At 39.8% G+C, this 27988-nt stretch overlaps 1 protein-coding gene across 4 annotated transcripts in view; it reads right to left on the bottom strand.

Moving 5' to 3' along the window:
- ESR1 (estrogen receptor 1) overlaps nt 1–27988 on the bottom strand; it is a 371393-nt gene that overhangs the window by 193569 nt on the left and 149836 nt on the right. For all 4 annotated transcript variants that reach the window (XM_037050835.1, XM_037050982.1, XM_037051062.1 and 1 more), the window contains exon 3: nt 19102–19292. In XM_037050835.1, coding sequence (XP_036906730.1) covers nt 19102–19292 — 191 coding nt within the window. The remainder of the gene's footprint in view (nt 1–19101; nt 19293–27988) is intronic.

Here is a 27988-nt window from a genome sequence, read left to right as displayed (position 1 = left end):
ACAGGCTCTGTGGTCTGACTAGCTGGGTTCCAGAGTGTTTTGCTCAGTCTCCTCGTCTGCTTGAGAGTCATTATCATGCCAATTTCTAGAACGTTGTGGAGGATTAAATAAGATGATGTGCTGAAACTCTGTAACTTAGAGCCTGGTACTGAGCGAGGACTCCTCAAATGCTAACCATGATTATAATCAGATACCATTAAATCTGCAGGCCAGCCAAGCTCAGATTTGCAGGGACAGCAGCTGAACGACAATACCTTCAACCCAATCTATAATCACCTGTCATTTTCTTAGTAGTTAAGCAATCTTTTTTTACCCTTAAGTAATTCTCTTCAAATCATATAACTTGCTAGGCTGCATTTATTCAGTCAAGTGTAAATCATCCAAAATACTTCATCTTACCCAAAATATTCACTCCAATCAGCATAAGCATAACTGTCAGACCTGGGGACCATTGGAATGTTTGAAAAATCATGCAAAAATGCCCATTCATCCAAACTTCTTTACAAAACACATGTAGACACCTTAGTAAACAAACAAGAATCCCAGCCTAACAGTCCAGGAATGTGTGGGAGTCGCATGCCTCTATGAAAAGAGCTAAAAACTAGACCAAGTAAGTCACTTTTAGGCTTTAAAGTACGCATGGCTGCCTCTGCTATCCAGAGGCAAGAGTCATTTAGGGACAAGGGTCATTTAGGAATAGAGCAAACACCTTAACATTTCACTATTTGTCTTCTGGATTGATCTTTACCCTTTACTTCTCAAACATAGATTTTTTTCCCTCATTACCAATTCCTGAAAATTAGTTAGCATTTCTAATTCAAAACCAAAAGAAGAAAGTCAGAGTTTTGCAAATATCTCTGTGGCTGTCTACCTCTTACTTACACCATTGCACCTCTGAAAAATGTCAAGCTTTGGAGAGCACAGATGGTATATCCTTGGAATATACCAAGGATATATACCAAGATATATATACCATATATACCAAGGATATATACCAAGATATACATACCATCCCATATCTTGGAATATACCAAGATAAGGGACAAGAGTCATTTAGAGTCAGAAGTAAGCCCCAAACTACTAAGCCAATCTGTTCTCCAAATCCCAGTTCAAGCTACCTGAATTATCCTAACTGCTTACAAGTGAGAATACAGGAACTACATTTTACTTAATAGAACATACGTCAAGTGATAAATCTGGTATAATTACATTTTTGAAATCTACTCTCTATTAACTAGTAATTTCCTGCCAGTCCAAATTTCCATTTTGAAGTGGCAATTATAAAGATTATTATAAAGTTTTTGTTTCTAATTTACTACAAAATGTTAGGCTAGTTTGGAAACAGAGCCCACTCTTTGGAAATGTTCTCCTAGAAGAGATTATATTTTTTTAAATTTTTCTTTATCTATCTTTAGAGGGGAAGGGAAGGAGAAAGGAGAGAAATATCAATGTATGGTTGCCCCTCACATATCTCCTGCTGGGAACTGGCCTGCAGCCCAGGCATGTGCCCTGACTGGGAATCGAACTGCGATTCTCTGGTTCACGGGCCTGCACTCAATCCACTGAGCTACACCACCAGCCAGGGCGAAGAGATTATATTTTTGGTATCACCATCAAAGACATAGCAAGATGGAAGATGGACTGTTTAGACTCACCCTACTACAAGAAAATACCTACTCCAATAATTTATACATCCAAGAAGTTTTCATTTAAAATGTGCTTCCCTCTCATTTCATACCTTGGAACTTAAACACTACCTTTTTCCCTTTTTTAAGTGTATTTTAAGTAAGAGAAGTCTTATTAAAATTTTTGCAAAAAAAGTGAAATAACAGCAAAAGAAGAAGAACATTCATTGATTCAAGGAATTTTGATTCTTTGTTATATGAAAGAAGCTGTATGTTTGATATATTAAGAATTCCAAGGATATACCATCTGTGCTCTCCAAAGCTTGACATTCTTCAGAGGTGCAATGGTGTAAGTAAGAGGTAGACAGCCACAGAGATATTTGCAAAACTCTGACTTTCTTCTTTTGGTTTTGAATTAGAAATGTTAACTAATTTTCAGGAATTGGTAATGAGGGAAAAAATCTATGTTTGAGAAGTAAAGGGTAAAGATCAATCCAGAAGACAAATAGTGAAATGTTAAGGTGTTTGCTCTACTTAGCTTCAGAGCAGAATGCTATCTTAGAGGAAACTTGCTAAAGGCCAATAGGAAGTAATACTGGTGATAACTCTTTACAGAGCACCTGCAGAGAGGTAAGCATGATCTCCTACTACTACATCGATCTAGCAAGGTGGGAATCACCGTGCCCTTTCTGACCAAGGAAATGGAAGATTGGAGACATCAGGGGTGGTAGATAATAATGCGGTATGTGGCTCACAATGCTGTTCCCATCTCTGGAACAGCCCCCTACATAGGGTGAGCCCATGGGATCTCTTCTGAAATGCGGCTCTGCCTCATGACTTGACAGCCAGTTGGTTCCAGGGTGTGTCTTTGACCAAAGCTGAGTCAATAGAGCCCTTCCCTAACATTCTCTAACTGGAAGAATGTCGCGGGATGTGAGGTATGGCAGCTGTTGCCATCCCTGCTCCTCACCTTTGGGAAAATGCAGCCTACAAAGAACATGAAGCTGGCCCACACAGAGAAATGGCAGAGAGGCTGGGCTCCAGACAGGCTGTGAGTTACTGGGCCCATGGTCACCGAGTCTGGCCACACCCCTAGCCAAGACACTCAAGTGTCTTTCTACCACAGTTCATTCCCCAGACCATCTCACCCCTTCCCCCAAACTAGGTTGAATTATGTTGTAGTCACTTGAAATGAGAAGTCCTAATACATAAAATAATTTTTCGAAGACTGCACAGATGATAAGCACACTAATGATAACTAATATTTCTGTGGCAATTTATAGTTTGTAAAGCAAGTTCTCATGTGATAATCATTTTTTATTAGGTACACTTTCTAAATTGTAACAAAATATCATCCAGATCAAAATGCAAAAATGTTTGGTGGGACTGCAGACTGGTGCAGCCTCTCTGGGAAGCAGTATGGAGATAGCTCAAAAAATTAAGAATGGATCTGCCTTTTGACCCAGCAATCCCACTTCTGGGAATGTATCCAAAGGAACCCAAAACACTAATTTGAAAGAACATAAGCACCCCTAAGTTCATTGCAGCAGCATTTATAATCACCAAGATATGGAAGCAGCCCAAGTGTCCATCAATAGATGAGTGAATAAAACAACTATGGGACATTTACACAACGGAATTCTATTTGGCCATAAAGAAGAAGAAAATTCTACCATTTGCAACAGTATGGATGGACCCAGAGAACATGCTAAGTGAAATAAGCCAGTCAGAGAAAGACAAATACCATATAATTTCACTCATGTGGAATCTAACACACAAACTGAACTAACAAGCAAGAGACAGACCCATAGATGGAGAACAGATAACAGCTAGTGGGGGCCGGGTTGGAGGTAAGGATTCAGCAAAAAGGAAAAAAGGACTCATGGAGACGAACAACATGGTGGTAATTGCTGGGGCAGAGGGGTATGAAAGGACTAAATGGTAATGGAAAAAATATAGTAAAGATTATATATTTAAGGAAAAATAAATTTTAAAAAAATGCAAAAATGAAGGTAAAGAATTGTTGTTCCACTGTCTATATTGCAAGTCATGAAAGTTGAAACTACAAGTGAAAGAAAGAAAAAGGAAAAGTTAATGAACATGACCCCTTCTGGATCTACTGAATATAAGCAGGCACAAAGCAAATAACCCCATAATGACTGCGCCTGTAAAGAGTTTCCTAGAAGAATGCTACTGGCCCTGGCCAGCTGGCTCATTTGGTTGGAGCATCATCCTACACACCCAAAGGCTGCAGGTTCAATATCTCATCAGGGCACATACCTAGGTTGTAGGTTCGAGCCCCAGTTGTGGTTCATATAGGAGGCAACAGACCTTTGTTTCTCTCTCGCGCTTGCCCCCTCTCTCCCTTCATCCCTCTCCTTCTCTTTCTGAAAATTAATAAATGTATCCTCAGGTGAATATTTAGAAAAAACTGCTGTTGTAACCTGACCCACATACCTTTCTATAATACTTCATCCCACTTAACTGGTTTGAGAAAAGAAACATGGGAAGGGAGTAATAGACAGAAAACTGTACTTGAAAAATAATTAAATAAATTTTAAAAAATAAAAATTAAAAAAATACAAATCTCCACCAAGTCTTGCAGAAATAAACCAATCTGATCTGTTATTTCTTAGTAAATGATTCAGTCATTAATTTCTACTCCTCTCATTTCAAATATACTATGAAGTTTTAAATGACTTCATACCATGAACTATAAATCACAGCAATCCCTAATCTAGTTACAGTTTTAAGCAAAAAGGTGGCCCTAAGCTGACTAGCACAAGACAAGGTGTGATTGTGGTCTTGTATCCATTTCAGATTCAAAGCTAGCCTGGCTGGTGTTGTTCAGTGGACTGAGTGCCAGCCTGCATACCAGAGGGTCACCAGTTCAATTCTCAGTCAAGGCACATGCCTGGGTTGCAAGCCAGGTTCCCAGTAGGGGGCACACAAGAAGCAACCACACATTGATGTTTCTCACCTTCTCTTTCTCCCTCCCTTCCCCTCTCTAAAAATAAATAAAATATTTTAAAACAAATAAACTAAATTAAAATTAATAATTAATTAATTAATTAATTAAAAATAAATAATAATAATTTTAATAAAAAATAAATTAAAATAAAATAAATTAATTAAAAATTTATAAATAAATAAAATTTAAAGCTAAACTTCTTGGTGAGGAAAATAAAACAATTGGGGACTTCCAGCCAAGATGGAGATGTAGGTGGAAACACTGTGCCCCATCCCACAACTAAATTTAAAGACAGCAAAGTTTTAGAAACAAAAATGCAGCTAAAACAGTGAAAATTGAACTGTACAGAAGTTCGATAACAACAAACCACTCAGCCAGATGGGTAAGAAGGGCGGAGTCAGCAGCAGAGTAGGGTCGGGCTGGAAAGATCCTTCCATCCAACCAACCCAGGAGCGGAGGTGGAGGTGGATGATGGTTCCCAAGCGTGGAGTGGCAACGGGCAGACCCAATGAGGGTGCAGGGCAGCTGGCTGACTGTGGTCACACATCCGTGCACAGATAAACCAAGCAAACGATCAAACAAAGAGATAGACCACTCAGGCTAGGGCCTCAGCGATGGGAATTAGAGCCTGAAAGCACCAACTAGAAAGACTTTCTCGGGGTTGAGGGGCCGGGAGAGGCTCCCAGGCTCACAGAGAGTTTGTTGGATAGACCCACAGGGTCCTGGAGGGTACACGGGCCCACACACCTGGGAACCAGCATCAGAAGGGCCCAATTTGCTTGTGGGAAGCTGCAGAGGGAACAGAAATCTGAGAGAAAGTGGAGCGGAGCAAAGCACCATTTTTTTTCCCTCTCTGACCCCACCCCTACATACAGCATCACAACCCAGCGACTGGGTCGCCCAGCTATGGTGAACACCTAAGGCTACACCTAAGGCTCCGCCCTTCATACATACTAGGAGTGAACAGACCAAACATTGTGACTCAAGAACAGCTCAAAGAGGACATACAGAAGATCCAGAGACACATGAAAAGATGTTCAATATCGCTAGCTATCAGAGAGATGCAAATTAAAACCACAATGAGATACCACTTTACACCAGTCAGAATGGCTATCATAAACAAAGAAACAAACAACAAGTGCTGGAGAGGTTGTGGGGAAAAGGGGACTCTAGTTCACTGTTGGGATTGCAGACTGGCACAACCACTATGGAAAACAGTATGGAATTTTCTAAGAAAACTAAAAATGAACGTGCCTTTTGACCCAGCAATTCCACTGTTGGGAGTATATCCTAAGAACCCTGAAACACCAATCCAAAAGAACATATGCACCCCAATGTTCAAAGCAGCACAATTCACGATAGCCAAGAGTTGGAAGCCACCTAGATGCCCATTAGTCAATGACTGGATCAAAAAACTATGGTACATTTACACAATGGAATTCTATGCTGCAGAAAGGAAGAAGGAGCTCCTACCCTTTGCAACATCATGGATGGAACTGGAAAGCATTATGCTGAGCGAAATAAGCCAGATGGTGAAAGACAAATACCATATGATATCACCGTTAACAGGAATCTAAACAACAAAACAAACAAGCAAGCAAAATATGACCAAAGACACTCAAATACGGAACAGGCTGACAGGGACCAGAAGGGAGAGGGAAGAGAATCACAGGGGAAAAGAGGATGGACTCACATGAACAAGTATAAAGGACACATGGACAATAACTAAGGTGGGGGGTGGAAATGGGAGGGAGGTGGGGAGCACTGGGCAGGGGGACAGGGCTGGGAATATAAGACAGAAAACTGTACTTGAACAGGAATTAAATAATTTTAAAAAAGAGAACAGCTCAAAGCCCCAGAGCCTATAATTCTAAGTGACCAAGAGATAGTCAACCTATCAGATGCACAGTTCAAAACACTGGTGATCAGGATGCTCACAAAATTGGTTGATTTTAGTAACAAATTAGAGGAACATATGAAGGATAAACTGATTGAAATGAAGGGAAATGCACAGGAAACCAATAGTGATGGAAAGGAAACTGGGACTCAAATCAATGGAGTGGACCAGAAGGAAGAAAGAAACAACCAAACAGAAAGAATGAAGAAACAAGAATTCAAAAAAATGAGGAGAGGCTTAGGAACCTCCAAGGCATCTTTAAACGTTCCAACATCTGAATTATAGGGGTACCAGAAGGGGAAGAGAAAGAGCCACGAGTGGAAAACTTATTTGAACAAATAATAAAGGAGAACTTCCCCAGTCTGGCAAAGGAAATAGACTTCCAGGAAATCCAGGAAGCTCAGAGAGTCCCCAAAAAGTTGGACCCAAGAAGGAACACACCAAGGCACATCATAATTACATTAGCCAAGATTAAAATGAAGGAGAGAATCCTAGAAGCAGCAAGAGATAAGGGGACAGTCACCTACAAAGGAGTTTCCATCAGACTGTCAGCTGATTTCTCAAAAGACACCTTACAGGCAAGAAGGGGCTTATTCTAAGTCATGAAATCCAAAGACCAACAGCCAAGATTGCTCTATCCAGCAAAGCTTTCATTTAGAATGGAAGGGCAGATAAAGTGCTTCTCAGATAAGGTCAAATTCAAGGAGTTCATCATCACCAAGCCCTTATTATATGAAATGCTAAAGGGACTTACATAAGAAAAAGAAGATAAAAAATATGAACAGTGAAAGGACAGCAAACTCACAGTTATTAACAACCACACCTAAAACAAAAGCAATCTAAGAGGACAGCTAGATCAGGAGCGAAAAGGTAGAAATGGAGATCACATGGAGGGTTAGCAACAGAGGAGTGGGGGGAGGAGAAGGGGGAAGAAGGTACAGAGAATAAGTAGCATAGGCAGTAGGTAGGAAATAGGGGGAAGGGCAGGAATACTATGGGAAATACAGAATCTAAAGAACTTGTGACACATGGACATGAACAAAAGGGGGGAATGGTGGGGGAGGGGTGTACAGGGTTGAGGGAAGTGAAGGGGGGGAATGGGACGACTGTAATGGCATAATCAATAAAATATATTTAAAAAAGAAAATAAAACAATTGCAAGTTATCTACTAATTCACAAAGCAAATACTAAAAACAGACAGGAATGGATCGAGGAGCAAGGTACTGGGCCAGAAAGTATTTCAAATTCAATACCCCCTACTGTTCAGGGGTGCAAATACATCATTTAAAAATTTTGTTCTCAAGCATCAGCCTCACTGTTCTTCCACTCATTCAAACAACGTCTCAGGACCACCCACTTCCTCTCCCCGAAAACCCAACCTGTTGTGAACCACTGCCAGCTTTCCTTCCAAATCAGCTACTGCCTCTTCCTGGGCAAAGCGGTCTTCTCATGTAGGGAAGGCAGGCCCCACATCAGCTGCCAGCCTGCACCTCTGCGGCCCTTTGTTGGCCCCCAGTTCCACCCAACATTCTTGACCCCGCACCTTGCCTATTTCAATGGTTTTTGACTCCCGCATATTTCATCACACAAACAGACACACACACACACCCGTGCAAACTACACAAGAGCAAAGGGATTCACCTAGTAGTAGTAGTAGCAGTAATGGTAGCATTTTAAAAGGGCTTCCTTGTCAAAGAGGTGAAGCAAAGGGCTTTAAAAAAAACTGAATGGCCTGAAAAACTAAAATTAGTTTGGATAAAGGAGTCCCACCATTATGAGAGTCAAGTGAGAAAACTTAATATCTCCATAAAGAAAATCACTGAGTCACTCATGACAATCCTACGAGTGAATGCAACAAAATACTCTGTTTCTGCTCTGAGGCGAGAAGAAACAGCTCTTTCTAGGAGCTCACTGTCATAAGAAATGCCCTACACCATTGCACTTGACCTGGGGCAGCCAGGAGCCACCAATATCAGGCTCAGAACCCCTTGGGACAGTTCATCCCAGAAGACCAGAGTGTAAGCTCCTTGTCTCTAAGAAATTTCTATCCCAAGATCTTCTTAAAAGTATGGATTTACTTTTTGTTTCAAAAAAAAAATAGAACCATTACAGTGATTTAGCCCATTATTGTAAAAGATAACACTTAGCCATTGATGTTTCCAGCTGTTTCAAGAGCACTTTTCTTCACTTTATACAACTATTTTCAAAATAAAAAAAATATAAAACTTCTATATGAAGAAAACAGAAGGAAATGAATTGCCAGATCTCATGTCATCATCAGTCACTGTTTGTACCATTGACACAGGGAGTCACAGCAAAGAGCAGAGGACAATACAGGTGAAGATCAAGTATTATCTCCAGATGGCTCAACTAATGTATGCAGTCCCTGTGTACAGCAGGCTCTTCACAAGTGTGCAGCCCTCACAGCCAACCTGAGATGCAAAACATTTGAAAGCATCATTGCTTCCATGGAAGCTCATTGTCAGGATGTGTTTTCTCCATCAAGGTACACTGAGGACCAGACAACCATTGCCACATCCTCAAATTTTACCCTCTTTCAAAGTGATCCTTATTCTTGAAAGGTCTGCAAAACACTAAATGCAGAGTCCAGGACTTAGCCAAGAGGTTAAGACACCAAGAAAAAAAAAAACATTCTAACTCAAATCCTCAGGGAGGTCATGGCTATCCAGCCATATTCAAATCAAGCTGGAAAACTCATACTAATAATAGTCCTCCTGAATGACTAAATGTTAAGATTTTGATAGAGTGGCGACATCCCTCGGGAAAATAAAGGAGACTTTTTTTATGTTATGGGAGGGACTTTGGAAATATGAAAGAGAAGTTAAGAGCTGCTACTTGTGGACATCAGAATTGCAATTTCTCATTTCAACAGGGTTTCAGGTCTATTCCTGTGCAACTGTAATCAACAACATATGATACCCAAGTCCCTCCCATAAGGCTGGTTCTTCCTTTCTGGGATGTGCCCTTAGGGTAAGCAATCACTGCTGGGCCGCATGACTGACATGTTTCGTCTTTGCTGGCCAGGCCAGCTGCTCTGAAGACCTAGACTCTTGGCAATATCATTAACACAGCGCCTTTCACCTCCTCTGCTCTAATCCCTAACCACTCAGAAGGAATGATACTCAACTGGCCTCAGCTACGAAAGAGCCACCTGATACAATTTCACTTGGGCTCAAGGATAAGAAAATAAATGTTGCACTTCAGTGCGAACTTGTTCCCTGGCACAGAATAAACACATTTTTTTTAAATACAGTAAGAAGACATGCTAGACACTCAACAATCTTTCCCTACTGAGGAAAGAGTAAAGAAAATACCAGTGTGACATCAACCAATTGCAACATGAATTTGAAAATCATTTTGTATCACACACATAAAAGATGCTTATTGTGAAAAAATAGAAATGTAAATAGGCAAACAAAGTAAAACAAAGCCATAGTACTGCTATTATTCAGAGATAGTCACTGTTAATATTTTGCAGAAAAAATTTCCACATTTTGCACATACTTCTTGCTCTCTATATGTGTGTGTGTGAATATGTATATTTTCATACACACATGCACACCCAAACACACATAAAAAATGTTTATAAGAAACCTTTGCCTCTAATTCAAACTCTTTCTTCTGTCTTACATTTAGAAAAAGTGGCTACCTAAGAAGCATTTTATGAGCAGTATATGGTACATAGGGCTCTTAAAATTACTTGCATTTCTAAGAAAAATAGATCCAAAATTAGGACGCTGACTCTGGTCCCCTTACTTGGTTCAGTAAGGTGACATGAAAACAAAGACAGCAGTATCTCAGCCCCAAAGGTGACCTAGCACACACTTTGCCCTTCTGGGTCCTCCCTTGGATTTGCAGTAAGTCAGCAAGGAACACGGCCAGGTCAGGTGATGAAGAGAAAGAACTCGTTTCTAAGAACTGAATTCATCTATTGCTGTTATCTCACACGTTTACACCACTTGCACCAATAGCATCGACTTGAAGATGAAGTGTTAGCGAGGAAGAATAGGGGAGGGGCATCAAAATGCTTCAGGTACCCTGTGTGTAGTTGGTGAAAGCTGAGAAAGCCATTCCCTTTCTTCTCTGAGATCGGGTTTTCTGCCACGATTTTAAAAATTAAAGGGTGTATCTCAGTTTATATTTTAGTAATGGTCCATGTTACAGGAAAGTTTATGTCTACTCTTGGAACTGTAAGTCTCTAGCCATTTTTTAAAATCCTTTCATACACATCTCATAAAATTAAAACCAGGGGGTGGAAATCAAGAAGATTGCAAACATAAAAATTATGGAGTCTAAACTGAGTAGCTAAATACATTTTGGCTTGGGACAAACTACTTTCTTCCACATCAAATATCCAACACACCTACCTCCATAAGAGCTACAGCAGATATTGCTACAGAGGAACATTTCTAGATTTTTATTAACATCATTCCAATGTCAAACTTCAAAAATAAGCTTAAATAACACATTACTCACAACATGGAAGCAAAGTATTGTCAACCCCTGGGTACAGAACAGACATATTACTAGTGACAGCTTTACCGATGTATACATGAAATATGTTTTTTAAATATTTCACAAAGAGTAAACAAAACCACAACCTTTTAAAACGCGATGGTAATGAATGCTCCATGGTACTGAACACACAGAAGTGAGCAGCAACCGCAGACAACAAATCACAGGGCGCTGACAATGAAGTGGAACGGTCTGCCTGGGTCCCCTGCACCGATACCAATTCAAATGCCACCTCCATAATGTCTTCGACTTTGCCCCACAGCACCGTACCTGCCCCTCCTACCAACTCCTAACATTAACTTCATCCCTGCGGGCTGCGTTGGGGCATCTCTTGCAGTGCTGAGCCTAACTCTATCGTGGTGCAATGTGTATTCACCACCTTCTACATGTGTATCACAGCCTTTCCATTTGTGCACAAGCTGAGTCCTTAACTGGATTCAGGGATCAGTATATCTCCCGGTGCTAAAACAAAATGGCCGTGGGTGGCAGGGGTGGGGCATCCTAACTGGGACGGGGAGGGCTGCAGGCATGTGCACAAGTGCTAAGGAGCCTGGAACGAGGAAAACAAAACTGGAGTCTGGGGAAGTCAGGGTGGATGGTGAGAAGGGGGAAGAATGGCATGAATCAGAGCCCATAGGCAGAGGACAAACAAATGCATAAAGGATAGGTGAGGACATAGACCAATTCAGCTTGAGGAGAATGGAGACCAGGGGAAGGGATGGTTCACGATGAGACGGAGAACACAGGCAAGCATGGCACTGGTCTGCAGGAAAGGGAAGGGGTACTTGGGCTAATGAGCACACTAGCAATTAGAAAAATGAAATGAAATGAAATGAAATGAAATGAAATGAAATGAAATGAAATGAAATGGAAAACCATCTCCATGGTGACTACAATACACCATCATGGCTCTGGTTAATAGCAGTGGCACAGGCACTTTTATATACCTGCAAATGAATTCCCTTATTAGTAGCTCTAAAGTGTCAAAGGAACAAAATAATTGTGAATCTGGTTACCTTAAGAACTGTAATTTATCTTCTCTGATGCACAAAGAAAACATCCTTCACATCACTTAATGAATCACAGTGAAGTGGTGCACCCATTCTTTTAAACCATTGTGCCTCTATTTCAATCATTAAAAAATATCTTGCCGATAAATGCGACCTAGCCACCCAGCCCTGGGTGATGACTTAAGAATTTCTCTCTCCTCCTCCACTCCCTATTTCCTAATCTGTGATTCTGAGGCTGCCGCATAGACCAGGTAAAGATGATATCTGTTTGGGTAAAATTTAAAATCCATAGTTCTTCTCAAAGAAAATAGGGAGAGTAGTACCTATTGCAGAGTAAAATTATAATTTAATAATTAAATTGTTTCCTTTGTGCCTTTATATCTTAGCAACTGAAAAGATAAAATCACTTCTTATTTCAGCTAAAGGGAGACGACAATGTGGGGGGAATAATAGGATCGCTTTCCAGCCTGCAGCGCCTCTTTCCCGAGCGAAGCATTTCTTTCCTTTAAAAATATCACATCTGCTCTATAACACACACATGAGTGGAAAATTAACATTACAGTGAGAAAAAGATTTACAAAGTGGATAATAGAGCTATACAATAGATTTTTTCCTGTACATTGTTATTTTTCAGTCAAAAAGCCGGGCAATCAAGTTATAGCACAGCCTGTATACATAGTTCAGAAATATAAGGTATAGCGTGGAGTTCAGAAATGAGCAGCCTCCAACTCGAAGCATGCTTTTCTCTGAATGAGCGAAACAGGCCATTCTCCTTTTAAAAGGCAGAGCACTTTAAAGGTCTAGACAGCCACTTTCTATGAAGAAGAGGGACGTTCAGACAGGACCAGGCCATAGGCCACCAATGGCGGGCTTTGTAAAGAGCACGTTATTTTGAGGGCTAGTTGGTACCCTTTGAAAATGTGCCCATTAAAAGCTATTTATAATTTTTGTGCAAAATTATTGCCACTCATAACTAGGGCTTTCTAATGGAATTGTTGACAAGCCTAAGCACTACATATGGGTTTGTGCTCCACCACTTCAGTGGGGGCAGCACCACTTAGGGGGGGGGACTGGAAATTTAATTTCAATCAGATGAAGAAGAAAATGAAGAGGGATGCCTGAAGTGGTAGCATAAAAACACCAGCGATTAAAAACACTTGGAACCTTTGCTTACTCTCCAAAGGCATTTGTTGCCATGGTTTTTAAAGGCCTCCGAAGGCCTCAGCTGTGCCCACAAGAGCTGCCAAGAAATGGGGATTCTATACTGATTTTATTTGTTAGGTGCATTTCGTCTTAATTAGGCCCAAGGTAAAAATTACTTGGCCAAAGGTGGATTTAAAAATAGAAGGAGAAGAACCACTGTCATTTCACAGGGGGACGAAGATGATGTTGTCTTTCTGAGCCCTTCTTCACATGCAAGTGTGCACACCTCACTGGGGTCCTGTAGCATTCAAGGGTAAGAAGCACTTAACACCGGTGATGGGATGGCATTCTTACGGGGAAGGAGGTGTCTCGGTCTTGAATTTCAGGAGGTGCCTTTCTTTTTCTCTGATGAGAACCAGAAGCCAAACATCCAGCCGATTTAACAGTCTCTAGGATTAAGGCCTTCCTTTGAAAAAGTTTCCTTATAAATGCTCTCTTGGGAAAATCGATGAGAGCTCATACGTGTACCCACTGAACTCGTATGCCTTTTGGCCTCAACGGTCTTCTTTCTCTGTTGCACCGCATGTGTGTTTCCACAAGATGGGGGGTAAAAAATGGAAGGAGAAATAATGGAAAGATTAGGACAGCTCTGGGTGGAAAAAGCTGTCTATGGACTTCTCCAGTATGAATAATATGAAAATGCTATGTTTGCTCCTGCCATTTAATATTTGCAGTTTAATGTGTGGGTAACAAACAGCATGTTCTCTCTTAAATTGTTAAGTTCCTGGAGACCAGTATTTGACCCTGTTGGGCAATTTGTGATTTTCCTGTTTAGAAGGGCATTGAATATGCACACTTTATAATAAGAGTGTTTCTTATAAGGTGTTCGGAAGATCCAGGGAGCTCTTGTAATAATATATTATTATGAGAAGCAAGGGGAAGTTTGGGAAGTTACTTAGTATTTGTGTGTGCAAATTTTGCTGGGATCTCAATCCTTGAGCCGTATCTGTGAAAGATAAAATAGTTACGTGACAAAATAGAAGCCTCCACTTCTCCCATCCTCTGGCCTTTTCCACTCATGAGTTTACATATCAAGCCAGAAAGTAACTAAAAATGGGAAACTAAATGTAAAGACTAATCCACCAGGGCCCTAGCCAAGTGGCTCAGTCTGTTGGAATGTTGTCCCCCACACCCAAAGGTTGTGCATTCGATTCCTGGTCAGAGCACATACCTAGATTGCAGGTTTGATCCCCAGGTGGGGCACATGCAAAAAGCAATCAATTGATGTTTCTCTCTCTCCTTCCCTCCCTCTCCCTCTCTCTCTCTCTCTTCTTCCCCCTCTCTCTCAAAACTAGTAAACATATCTTCTGGTGAGGATAAAAAATAATCCATTATGAGTGAACAAAGGTGAGTCCCCAAGCATAAAAGAGCTAAATTCTCTTTTAATAGAGCTCTGCAAAGCAAATGGAGGCAGCTGAATGGGCCTAAATTACTTCAGAAAATAAGTCTCTGCTCACTCTCAGCAGCTGTTGAAGGAGCTATCCAGGGTGCTGGACTGTCTCACCCTGATGCTTTCTGAGGCCCAGTGGATCAAGCTGTCCTCCTAATCCTTGTTGGACTTAAGGCCCCCACTACACTGAACTATAACCAGACTCCACCCTGAAACCATATGCTCCTGGACTTAGCTAACCTTTAAGCCAGCACCTTGTCTGGGCCACGTCTATTTGATCTAATGTTGAGCATCTGCTTTATATGCCTTAGAGAATATGAAGTGGCAGCACAGCAAAGGGAACATATTCCCCTTGCTGTATATATGTGGGATTGAGAATTCCCTATACCTCATGACCATTTGGAATAATATATGAGAGAATCAGTGGGCTCAGTGGAGTCCTTTAACTTGGAATAATACTCATAGGTTGTACCTGTCCATTGAACCAAATCTGCTTATATAACTCCTCCAAGAGTCTCTACCCACAACACCTCTTAAGAAACACGGCTTCTTCACCTACAATGATTAATAAATTCATAGGCTATTTATTTTAACCCTCTCCCTTAAGTAGCATCTTTTACATTGCTTTCTTTAAAAAAAACACAAAAGTCTTTTCAACGGAAGACCATTACTCCATTTCTTGAGTAATCAAGTTTGTACACCAAGTAGTGGATGAAAATTTATGTACTTTCAAGTCAAACACTTTACCTCTTCAACTGAAACACTTACAGCACTAGAGTAATCTGATGGATACTCATTTCTAGCTCTTTTCTTAAGTAACAACACAAACAGGGAGAGCCACAGCATCTTCAGAACGTTCTACCTGCATACTAGACCCTTCACTGTCCTTAAATAGGTTTGAGGGGCAGAGTAATTTATAAACAGCCAAAGAAGTTCAGTAAAATGTTTTACCTGCAAGTGTTCAAGAATATGGTGAGAAAATGGGACTAAAAACTATTAAAGTTGCTCTGGTGTTTTTCCCTGTTATACGCATAAATGAATTAAACACATGAAAACATCATTAAAGTAAAAAGCAAATAAATAACTTTGTTTTTACATAGACTAGGAATAAACAGCTGGCTCACAAATACCTTTGTTTAAATCTAATGGTACATTTTTAGTTAATTTTTTTAATCCTTGCTTGAGGAACATTTATTTTTTTGTTGGTTTTAGAGAGAAAAGAAGGGAAAGAGAGAGAAGGAGAAACATCAATGTGAGAAAGAAACATTGATCAGTTGCCTCCAGTATGCAACTCAACCCTGCAGCCTAGGTATGTACACTGATTGGGGATCGAACCCACAACTTTTTGGTGTATGAGATGACACTCCAACCAACTAAGCTACCTGGCCAGGGGTATTTTTTGTTAATTTTTATCCAAAGAATTCCCCAAACTCTATTTTACCTCCCAGACTTTGCTCATATGCTTACTCTTGTGATTAAATACTCATCTTCTCCTTTATTTTCCTTACTTGACCCATTCTAGAGGCCCAAGTTTAAATAAGGAAAGCTTCACAGAGCCTGACTTCACCTCTTCCAGGCTGAGTGAAGTTTGGACTCCTATAAGACCCTTCACTCACCCTAATCCTGGCACCTTTCACGTTATAATTTAGTTGCCACTATTTTGTCCATCTCTCCCACTACTGTGAAGGCTCTATGCTGGTAAGGACCGTGTCTTTTTTACAATTGTATCTCCAAGGTTCTGCAAGGAGCTTTGCCTAGTAGAGGCAATTGATGAACACATAAATGAATGAGTGAATTTGATCATCTTTAAGGTTACTCCCTATGTCTACAAGTTAAAGACTCTGCCTTGTTTCTAGGCTTCTTCCAGAACTGTAGACTCAATATATATATATTGAGTCTACAATTATATATATATATATATATATATATAATTTTTAAAAACTTATATAAGTGACTTCATAACATGATAAATAAGTAGAAATTCATTTTTATGAGATTTTTTAGTATAATTTTATATAGTACAATCTATAGTACAGTGAAATCCTACTATTTATATATACACAATGAAGGTGAAATATATTATTTCCCTATCAAAGAGTAAGCAGAATTTTTTTTTAATATTTAAATTCGACTCAATGCCATACCAATAAAATCATTGATTTCATAAGCTCATATTTCCTTCATTAATTTTTTGTGAGTTTTTTCTGTGTTTTCTGTTCTGATGCCTTAATTCTTGGAGATAACATTAAATTTGATGTGAAGTTATTTAGTTTATTCCCAAATGCTTTAAAAATATGATGAAAATAATCCATGAGAATATTGCTTTTGTTACTTGGAGAGAGGTCACTTCTACTTTCAATCTCAGTAATTTTACATATGGACTGACAATATTTTCTTATAATCATCTACAGTTTTTCTTATTTTTATGATATAGTAGTACTTTATCTATACTGAGTTACTTTCTAATTACATCATGAAAATTGCCTCCCCACTAAATTTCCCAAACAAATTCTAAATTCTGTAGAATTACAGACCGTGTCTGACACATATTTGATTTCACTGAGAGCATCTAAAACAGATGCAGAGTAAGTTTTTAATATACATAAATAATCAACATTAGATTTACAAACCATCTATTCCCTTTCTAAACATTAAATCAAAGGTCAGCAATGTATGGCCCACAAGCTAGTTCTGATCAGTTACCTGTTTTTGTGTATAAAGTTTTATTGGCATGCACCATTTGTTTACACATCGTCTATGGCTCCCTGCAGGCCACAATGCCAGAGTTGAGTAGCTGTACCAGAGGCTGCAAAGCCTAAAACAGTTACTGTCTGGTCCTTTACAGAAAAACGTGGCTGACTGAGGCTCTAAATTATTTTTCCTGATGAGGTAATTCAGTCTCAGATAAATGGCTTGTCCAATTTTGTAGTTGACCCTATCCACTAACCCTACCACTGTCAAATGAGTTTTCACTGCCATAGTAGATGTTTGTAAAAAATATTGGTGTTTTAGATTATATAAAATTAAATAAATAATAAAACTACAAATAAACATGACTGACAAAAGACCTCAATTGGCTTACACTAAATTAAATAAAAATATAAATATAATATTTCTTACTAAATATGATATTAGCTAAATAGTGTTTTGCATACATATGTATATTTTGTGTTTGTGTACATATGAATATACATGTATATGTGTATATGTGTACAGGTATTTATATATCTATGTATATTTATATCTAAAAACAAAAATTCACTATCAGAAAATATCATTCATTTTATTAAAACCCAACATAAAGTCTAAGTCTTACAGTATTTTCTAAAAGACACTGAAAGTAATAATTGTCAAAAAAAGTATTTTTAAAAAGGACCATGTTGACCTCATGTTCTACTCTATTAGATATGAACAGCTTTAAAAAAAAAAAGTCCATCCTACTGGTAATGGAAGGAAAGATAAATAGTGTGCATCGCCCCAGCTCTCACTCCATATCAGGGCAGTGGAGAGCTACAACACAAAGTCCATGAAAACCAGACAAGAATTCCATGGGAAATATACTTAGTATTTATATACTAAACTTTGCTTACGCTGGTGAAATAAAAAGAGAAAAATGGAGAGAAATGCCCTACTGTTAAGACAACACAGGTGATTCAGTTAGCCTAAACGCCTGTCAGACCCCCATTCCTGTCAACAAAGGATCTTTAGTACAGATAATTTTTTGAAATAAAAGTGATTGCTCATTCCTCCAGTGTATCCTCTAACTGCAACAATATAAAAACACTCCTGGAGTAGAAAAATGCAGCTGGCATTATATTAGAGAAGCTATATTTGGTAAAATATACACAAGAGAAGGATCAAGGCAGATAGCCCAATGAAATGTTACAGGTAGATACTTAACTATGTGGTACAGTACAGATAGGTACTTGACCTTATGACAAGTCACCAGTTACTGGGTCTTCTCATTTTAGCAACAGGTGAAGTCATCCATTCAAACAACAAAGATGGAAGCAGAGCCAGAGAAGAGCAAGTTCAATTAGAACTGGTCTAGAGCAAAGATCGAAACAGACTACTCATCTGGACAAAGCCAAGGTGGAGCCACAATTATGTATAGCCAATTAATATTACACTACTGGTATATCATGTAAGTCTAGTTCCCAGCAACACATAAATATTCACCTGCCATCCCCCAGTCAGGGCACAGACAACATCTCTGAGATCTAGTTGTTGAAATCCTCTGCCTGTAGAACTGGGCAAGACTGTCTGGATCTTGCCAAATGGACAAAGCATCAGAACTCTGCCACAACTGCCCTGAGCTCCTGTCTCTTCTCTATGTTTCTACCAAAGATACTAAGGGACCTATGAGGCTTTAAGGTTCTGTACAAGTGGCTGATCATATGCCTCCCTTCCTCCATTGCTTCCCATCTGAGAATTAAAAATGCAATATGTCATTTCAACACACTGTTACCTTGAATACTTCTCTTGAAGAAGGCCTTACAGCCCTCACAAGACCAGACTCCATAATGGTAGCCAGAGGCATAGTCATTGCACACTGCACAGTAGCGTGTCTCCTTGGCAGACTCCATAGCCAGGCTGCCCTTGTCACTGGAGCTGACCAATCTTTCTCTGCCACCCTGACGCCGATGATCTGAATTTGGCCTGTAAAAAAAAAATGAGGCAAAAAAGCAGTGAATACATTAACATTAGAAAAGCAAAACATGTACTCTCTCCTCTAAGGTAAAAGAGGCTGAGGTGATGTAGCGGACCCACTTTATTCTGACATTTTGAAATAATGAATCATAATGCAAGCTAATCTTTCATTACCTATTGCCGTCTGCCGCAGCAAAAGGTGTTTGCCTATTATATTAACCTTGAGGGGAAATTGTCTATGGCAAACTTGTTTTAAAAAATGGACTGTCTACACCAGAATATATTATCTAGAAAATGACAAAATGAAATTAGCTGATTTCCACTAGACTTATGCATTCTTTTTCAGGGATTCACAATGAACTCAGCACCATTAGAGATCAATGTTCTTTTCAATTCTGGGCCACATGAACGGTCTTCACAAAATGGAGACAAAGCATTGACCAGCAAGGTCATTTGCAACACCAATGAACTGGTGAAAAACATAGAACATACACAGAAAGACAGATCAGGCTTTTATGTCATTGTTCCCAAGTAACCCCAGACATCAGTTTTTATAACTTGACTATTATTAAGGATAGTAGTGAATGTTCAATACTCCCCTGTAAGAACATGCAGAATGGAAAGAGCAGAACACAGGTGACTACATCAGCATTTAAGTTTCGTGAGGGAAGCATGTCCCAGAAAGAAAAGTGAAAATCAGCAGCCAGGAAGTTCTGAGGGGACAGAGGAAGTTGAGAATTAAAAAGTATTTGTGGAAGTAGAAAACTTAAGGAGAGAGTGATCAGTAGTGCCAAATGGGACAGAAAACTCCAACAGAACGAGGACTGATAATGTGAGGTTAGATTTGACAAACCAATGAGTTTCAACAGTGTGGGCACAGGCGAAAATCCAGTGACTGGGAAAGTGGATGGGATGTAAGAAAATAAATATGAGTAAAGGCCATGGCATTGAGAACTTTGATAAGAATGGGAAGAGAAAGAGGGTGTGATCACTAAACAATATAAAGAGAAATAAGGAATTTTACGATGGCAGAGGCCTGAGAAAGTCTCATGTGGCCTGAAGGGAGGGGGCGGTACAGAGGAGTTGGTTGAAGGTACACAGAGGGAAAAAGCAGGAAATTTGGCATTAAAAACACAAGTAAAAGGAACAGCCTTGATAAAGACACCTGGAAAACTGGGAGGAAAAAGTTAAGAAAAGTAGTAAATGAGACTAAGTTCATCCCTCATCTAACCAATATAGGAGCAGAATTATATCAATACAAGATTTACTATGTGCAACCAAATAATGATGGCACAGAGAATTGAGGGTGTCTATCCAGAGCCCAGCACAGTGCCTGGTATGTAGTTGGCACTCAGCAGATACTTTAAGGAATGAATAGAGTGTTCAGGGTATATGGGGGGGTGAAAAGAGAGCGAGAGAAGTAGAAAGAATTGAAGGATAGATGGAGTAAAGGTTTCTATAAAACTAAAAAAGGAAAGCCTAGGACGAGATCCAATGGATTGAAGTTAGAGCTTCCAGGGTCTCTTGGAGAAGGAAGCTCATTCTTCCTGCTTCCAGCCCCCACCCAGATAAGCATACCGCCCTGACTTACACTGTCCCTACCCTTCACAGGCCCTGTCTTCCCTTTTAGGCTCAAATTTTATAACCCTTCCCTACCCTTCTCACTCATTAATATTGTCCACAATTTCGTGTCCATGGTTCTCAAACCACACTTGCCATAAAATTCACAAAATACCAGCTTCTTGGGTTGAGAGTGTCTGACTTTGTCATTTTTTTTCCATTCTAAATTGCTTAGCTTTTATGTCGGCAGCCTCAAAGAGGAGTCCTTTATTTTTTGATATCTGCAGAGAGCCTTGACTCGCCTTCTTCAAGTTCAGTTCATAATCTGTTACCCATACCTTTCCATTTCAGCATCACGCTGTCCACCTCCTCCCTACTCCCATATCATCAAACCTCTTCAGTCTGTTTACTAATTTGTACACATAATCCAAGTCAGTAAGAAGCAGCTCTGAATATTTAACTAGGGAAGCCTGGTGCCTTGGAGGGAGAGAGCATGGTTAGCAAGCATGACATTCACAGATTCAGTGTTTTATAAATCTTATTAAATACTGTAGCCCCAGCATACAGCTCAGTGCCCAGCACATAGCATGCATTCAATACATGATTGTTGAATAAAAAATTTCCAAAATGTCAGGTATCCCCCACTCACTCCCACCTGATAAAATACAAATTTTCTAAAATTGTGGTTAAGATAACTGTAACATAAAATTTATCATTTTCCCCTTTCCAAGTGTCTAGTTCAACAATATTAAGTATATTCACATTGGAGCACAACCAATCTCCAGAACTTTTCCATCTCACAAAACTGAAATTCTATACCCCTTAAACAAACAAATTCTATACCTATTTCCTCATTTCCTCTCCCCAAGGCCTGTAGCAATCACCATTGTACTTTCTGTCCCTACGCATTTGACTACTCTAGATAGATACTCATGTAAGTGGAATCGCATAGTATCTGTCTTCTTGTGACTGGCTTATTTCACTTAGCATAATGTCCTCAGGGTTCACCCATGTTGTACAATGTGTCAGAATTTCCTTTCATTTTGAGGCAGAATATTAGTCCAACATATGCAGATACCACATTTTGTTTGTCCACTTATTCTGCTATAGACTTGGGTTGCCTCCATCTTTAGCTATTGTGATTAACACTATGAGTGAATAAAGTATTCAGGGAGGAAAAAAAGAGAGGGAGAGAAATAGAAAAATGTTGGAAGGATAGATGGAGTAAAGATTCTTTTGCAATTAAAAAAAACTAGAATGAGATAAAGTGAATTAAAGATGTGAGACCCAGCTTTCAATTCTTTGGTATATACCCCAAAGTGGAATTGCTAGATTAGAAGATAAATTCTACTTTTAATTTTGTGAGAAAGTGCCATGTTGTTTTCCATAATGGCTACACTATCTTACTTCCCCATTTCCAAAAACTCCAGTTTCTCTGCATCCTTTATTTTCTGTTTCTATTTTTCAATAGTAGCCATCCTAATGGATGTGAAGTGATCACTGCAACTTAAGGTGACCTTTTGCACAAGTTCCTTTTGTACCAGCCAGTCCTAATCCCCACACACTCAAAATAAATTTTAATTTATTTTAATTGTTGTTCAAGTACAGTTTTCTGTCTTTTACTCCCATCCCAGACCACCCCCCAGTGCTCCCCACCTCCCTCCCATTTCTACCCCCCTTAGTTTTTGTCCATGTGTTCTCTATACTTGTTCCTGTGAATCCTTCCCTTTTTCCCCTGAAATTCCTTCCCTTCTCCCCTCTGGTCACTGTCAGCCTGTTCTCTATTTCCATGTCTTTGGTTATATTTTGCTTGCTTGTTTGTTTTGTTGTTTGGGTTCCTATTAAAGGTGAGATCATGTGCTATTTGTCTTCCACCACCTGGCTTATTTCACTCAGCATAATGTTTTCCATTTCCATCCATGCTGTTGCCAAGGGTAGGAGCTCCTTCTTTCTTTTTGCTGCATAGAATTCCATTGTGTAAATGTACCATAGTTTTTGGATCCATTCATTTACTGATGGGCACCTAGGTTGCTTCCAACTCTTGGCTATTGTAAATTGTGCCACTATGAGCACTGGGGTGCATAGGTTCTTTTGGATTGGTGTTTAGGGTTCTTAGGATATAATCCTAGCAGTGCAATTGCTGGGTCAAAAGGCAGATCCATTTTTACTTTTCTTAGAAAATTTCACACTATTATCCATAGTGGTTGTCAATCCCACCCACAGTGAACTAGGGTCCTCTTTTCTCCACAACCTTTCCAACACTTGTTGTTTGTTGCTTGGTTTATGATGGCCATTTTGACCAGTGTAAAGTGGTATCTCACTGTGGTTTTAATTTGCATCTGTCTGATAGTTAGCAATATTGAGTATCTTTTCATGTGTCTTTGGATTCTCTGTGTGTCCTCCTTAGAGAAGTGTCTCCCATTCGAAATAATTTATCCTTGTTCTGAGCTCAATAGCAGGTTTTCTTCACTTTCTGCAACTTACCACCCTCCTCCTTTAATTATGGACTCTGGGTTGCTGCCTGCCAAGTTCCTCGCGCATTATTTATCTTTGGAACTCCCAGGGTTTGTAGCATAGTGCTTCATCCACAATAGAGTCTCAGTAAATGTTGATATCAAATAAATTAATCAACAAATGAACCAATAAGTGATAATTGCACAATATAAATGGAATAAGGGAATACTATTTTTTAAAGTATTGGTGAAAGATGTAATAGAAAAGTCCATTTCCCTGGATCTAACAGAGATGTTCGCTGTCAGCAAAATGCCTTTCATCTACATTTTCTCTTGGAGATGACCCTGGAAAGACTAAAGCCCCACTGCAGACATAGGGCACAAACCCAGAAGGCATCCAAAAGGAAATGGGAGGAGTTACCACAGGCCATAATTCCTTTCCATGGAGCCATTTGTTTACCCAACTTGGAAATTCGAGTATCTAACAGAGTTATCACCTTAGTCCTGCCCTTCTCCAGGAAGACTATCAACGTGGAACGTCATGAAGATGAATCTCATCCAGATCAAGCTAAAAGGCAGGTAAGATATTCTCATTGATTGCAAAGCCCTATGGCATCTTGAGATCTGTTCAGCTTGTCTAGAGTATCCATTAGGCCAAGCCAATTGGGCACAGCTTCCCCCAGCTAGAGAACTGTGTCCTCAAAGTGCAGACTAACCTGGCCTAGTAATCTGTAATCGAAAGGAACAGAGTGGGATGTGTCCGTGTTTGGATTCAGATCAAACCATAAGGGTAGGTCAGGCACCAAACTGTGGTTCAATCAGTCACCAGAGATAAGCCTTCAGGGGTCCTGGACTCACCTCTTCCTGCTGCCCCCTACCTGGCCTTGCCTGAGTGCACCTATCATTGACCTGGCATTTTCTGTTTCACATCTTTTTGGTAGAAAGTACTTACATCCTATTAGAGCAATCTTTCTTTCTCTCACCCAGCCTCAGAGGCCCTTTGGTTTCTCCTAATTTCTATAGGGCCAAATTAACTACTTTTATTTACATGTTCTAAAGGTCTTCAGGTCCTGCCTTTCTAATAAACAGCTTCAGAAACCCTAACCACATCATTACCACTTTATTCTAAGTGAAGATTTAATTCATTCTCCAGTCATATTGCTATAACATCTCCGACTTTGCAAAATTCTTATCGTTTTTCTCATTGAATTGCCACCTAACTTTATAGTTTTTCATCCTGGGCACTTTCTTGTAAGACTCATGTAAGAAGTTAACTAGTATACCAAGCTATGTATTAAGAGATTAGCTGTTCTTTAGCCTTACAGATACCTTTAAGGATTCTTTTTAAAAAGAGCTAGAGCATAAACTTAAGAAAGACAGAGAGATGCTTTGCATCAGTGACAACACATTGTCACTTTGAGGCACAAAAGTGGCTAAGGAATGGTGTAATGGCAAAAAAAACATGACAGAGCATGAATGATCAGACAACAAAACACAATAGCACCGCCCCTATGGAAACTGGAAACTCAACCGACTCAACTTAGTCCTTCATTACATCAACTGACTATTAAACGCTTCCAAGTGGATGACCTTCTGATATCACATACTAAATATGATTAAGAAAGATGTCTGAAGGCATTGAAATTGAGTCCAGAGAAGGAAGTCTCTTGCACCAAGTAAAAGCAGATCATAATAAAAATTATGGTAAATTTTTTATAATCTTTTCCAGAAAGATTTTCATTAATCAAAGGGAAAGTCTGAAGCTCCACATAATCAAATACTGTTGTTTTTCCAACTACAAATCATAATGCCAGCCATCCAAAAGCATATTCCTCTGATTAGCCAAGAATTTTTTTAATTTTAAGAGCCTTGGTTTCTAGAGAAAATATTTTTTGCAAAGCCAGATTCAAGGAACCAACAGATGTCCAGTCCCTAGAAATATGTCGTAATTACTAGCTAGTAGATAAAATTTTATGATGCTCCCTCACCAAACCCAGTCCTCAAAGTTATGTGCACTCAGAGTTCCCTATACCTTCTCTTCATGACACTTACCACAATTTCCAGTTCTATGTTTGAGTGATTATTGACAAATACATGTTCCCCCTAACAAACATTAATTCCATGAAGGCAGGGACCATGTCTCATTTGCTTCCAATTTTAACTGACACACAGTAGGTCCTCAACAAATATTTGCTAAATGTATTTCCCATATCTGATCCATCATAAATTTTAGTCAAGGGGGAGGGGAAGGGCAAAGGGGGAATAAATGAGAAGAGACTTTGTTTTGGGTGATGGGTGTACAATGCAGTGTATAGTTGATGTTTTGTTGAGTTGTGCACTTGAAACCTGTGTAATTTTGTAAACCAATGTCACCCCAATAAATTCAATTTAAAAAACCACTATGCCTATCTTTCTTTGCATGCCTTGATTTCATTATTCTTGCCTGAATGATCAGTACTCCACATCTTAATTACTAGAATTAGCCTCCTGCCTCCTGTCATTCCTCAAACTCTTCTTACCTGCCACTGCCAAAAGAATTGTCATAAAATACAATATTGGTCTTTCAATAACTTCTCAGTGCCTTTATCTGTGGATTTTTACCTTTCAGGGGAAGGAGAGGAGAGGAATCATGGACTTGTTTGAAAATACAGTGAAAACTCTGAAACTATCTTTCTTAGAAAACATACATAAAATGCACTCTCAAACTTCCGCCTACAATTTTAGGAGAGTTCTAAACCTGGAGAACTCAAGTTTTTTTTTTTAAATCATCAGTATAGAGAGAATTAAGCCTAAATTCTTGAATTCCTTGCTCCAGCCAGTACTAGTTGCTTTGTAGCTCCATGAGCAAAATTTTAACAAATTCACCCCTGAGAATTGCTCACACTGTGCTCCCCACAAAATCACTTACTCCCATTATCTGTATACATCTCTTCTATCACATATCATTAAGCTTCAGTTTCCCATAATCCATATATTTATTTTAAATATATCAACTCATACTGGTTCAACTTTGAAGTCTCTCAGCACTTAAAGTCTTCACCACTCCTCCTGACACTTAGTTACACACTGGTTTTTATTTCTCTGGCAACAACTCACCCCAATTTCCTTTGTAGTGTTTTCTGCCTCCACCAGATTCCTAAATAGAAGTGTTCCCCAGGGTTCTGCCCTCGGCCCTCTGCCATCCTTAGCTGACGGCTTCTCTTGGTGAGAAGCCCAGCCCTGTGTGTGGCCACACCCAACTGCCATTCTACTCCCCTCTCCCCTGGACTTCAGACCTAGATGATAATTACTCACTCTGTAGCGCCTCTAGAATAATGCCTTCCAAAACCTGCAGACTTAATGTATGCCAGACTAAATCCAGTCTTTGCCCCCAAAACCTGCTTCTGCTCCTGCATACCCACTTTGATCCACTGGAGGCATGCAAGCATGCTATTCCCTCTACCTGGGATAACTTCTTTGCCCCTGGATAACTTCTATTTATCCTCCAGTTTTCAGCTTAAACCTAGTTTCCTCCAGGGAGCTTTGCTGACCTCCCTGAGCTAGGTTAACTCCACCCTGAACTCTCCCTATGGCAGTAGAGGCTTTTTCACTCCCCCAGGGTTTGTGATTTATCATAAGAAATATCTACACGGCCTTTATCTCTGTTTCTTACACGGAGCTCCTTGGACCCTAAGTTTCCTAAGTTATGAGAAACAAAAGTGTCTCCTTTTTATGTTAGTGAGAGGACTTTTACATCACAATTAAGGATGAGGTCTGGTTGCCAGGGGAACCAACCAAGAATAGGAGGTTGAAACTTTCCTTCCCACACCCTTATTTCTAGGGAGGAAAAAGGACCAGAGGTTGAATTAATCACCAGTGGCCAATGATTTAATCAACCATCCTACCTAAATAAAGTCTCCATTGAAATAAAAAAGAAGGGGTTTTGGAGAGCTTACAGGAGGACAGACACGTGGAGAATGGGATACCTGCCAGGGGACAGAAGCTCTGTACCACCAAAACATACTTTTCCCTATGCGTCTCTTCCACCTGGCTGCTCCTGAGTTATATCCTTTCATAATAAAATGATGATGTAGTAAGTAAATGGTTTTCTGAGTCCTGTGAGTCACTCTAACAAATTAATCAAATCCAAGGATGAGCTCATGGCAACCTTTGATTTACAGCTAGTCATTCAGAAACACAGCCCATCACCTGGGCTTGTGATTGGCATCTGATGTGGACGGAAGTGTTGCGGGACTGAGCACTTAATCTGTGAAACTGGATGTTCTGTCCAGGTCATATCCAAATTGAGTTCATTGCTTGGCAGTGTGCTACACACAGGGTCAGAGTCACACTCCCAATTCAAAACCTATGGCAGCTTCCCACCACATCCAGAATCAAAATCAGAGGCCCATTTCGACCCCACACCTGCCTCTCACTTCGACCTGAACTTCCTACTCTCCTGACATATGGAGCTGCTGCTCCATAAACGCCAAGTACCACCGCCTCTCATCGACCTTCTCCCTGACCAACTTCCCCACTCCATGCAGGTTTCTCACTTTCCCAAGAGCCTTTCCAGACCTGCGTAAAGCAGTCTCCCTCTCATTTTCCACCCTTGTGTACTTGTTAGATTTGTTCGTTTGTTTGTTCATTTGTTGTTATTTTTTTATAGCACTTACTGCTACCTGACATGGAACCACGTTTTAATTATTTATT

This window comes from Sturnira hondurensis, unplaced genomic scaffold (genome assembly GCF_014824575.4).
Source record: "Sturnira hondurensis isolate 20B ecotype Veracruz unplaced genomic scaffold, ASM1482457v3 Scaffold0000167, whole genome shotgun sequence".
Lineage (NCBI taxonomy): Eukaryota > Metazoa > Chordata > Mammalia > Chiroptera > Phyllostomidae > Sturnira > Sturnira hondurensis.
The sequence above is the reverse complement of the archived record's forward strand: the minus strand, read 5'-3'. Positions and strand labels throughout refer to the sequence as shown.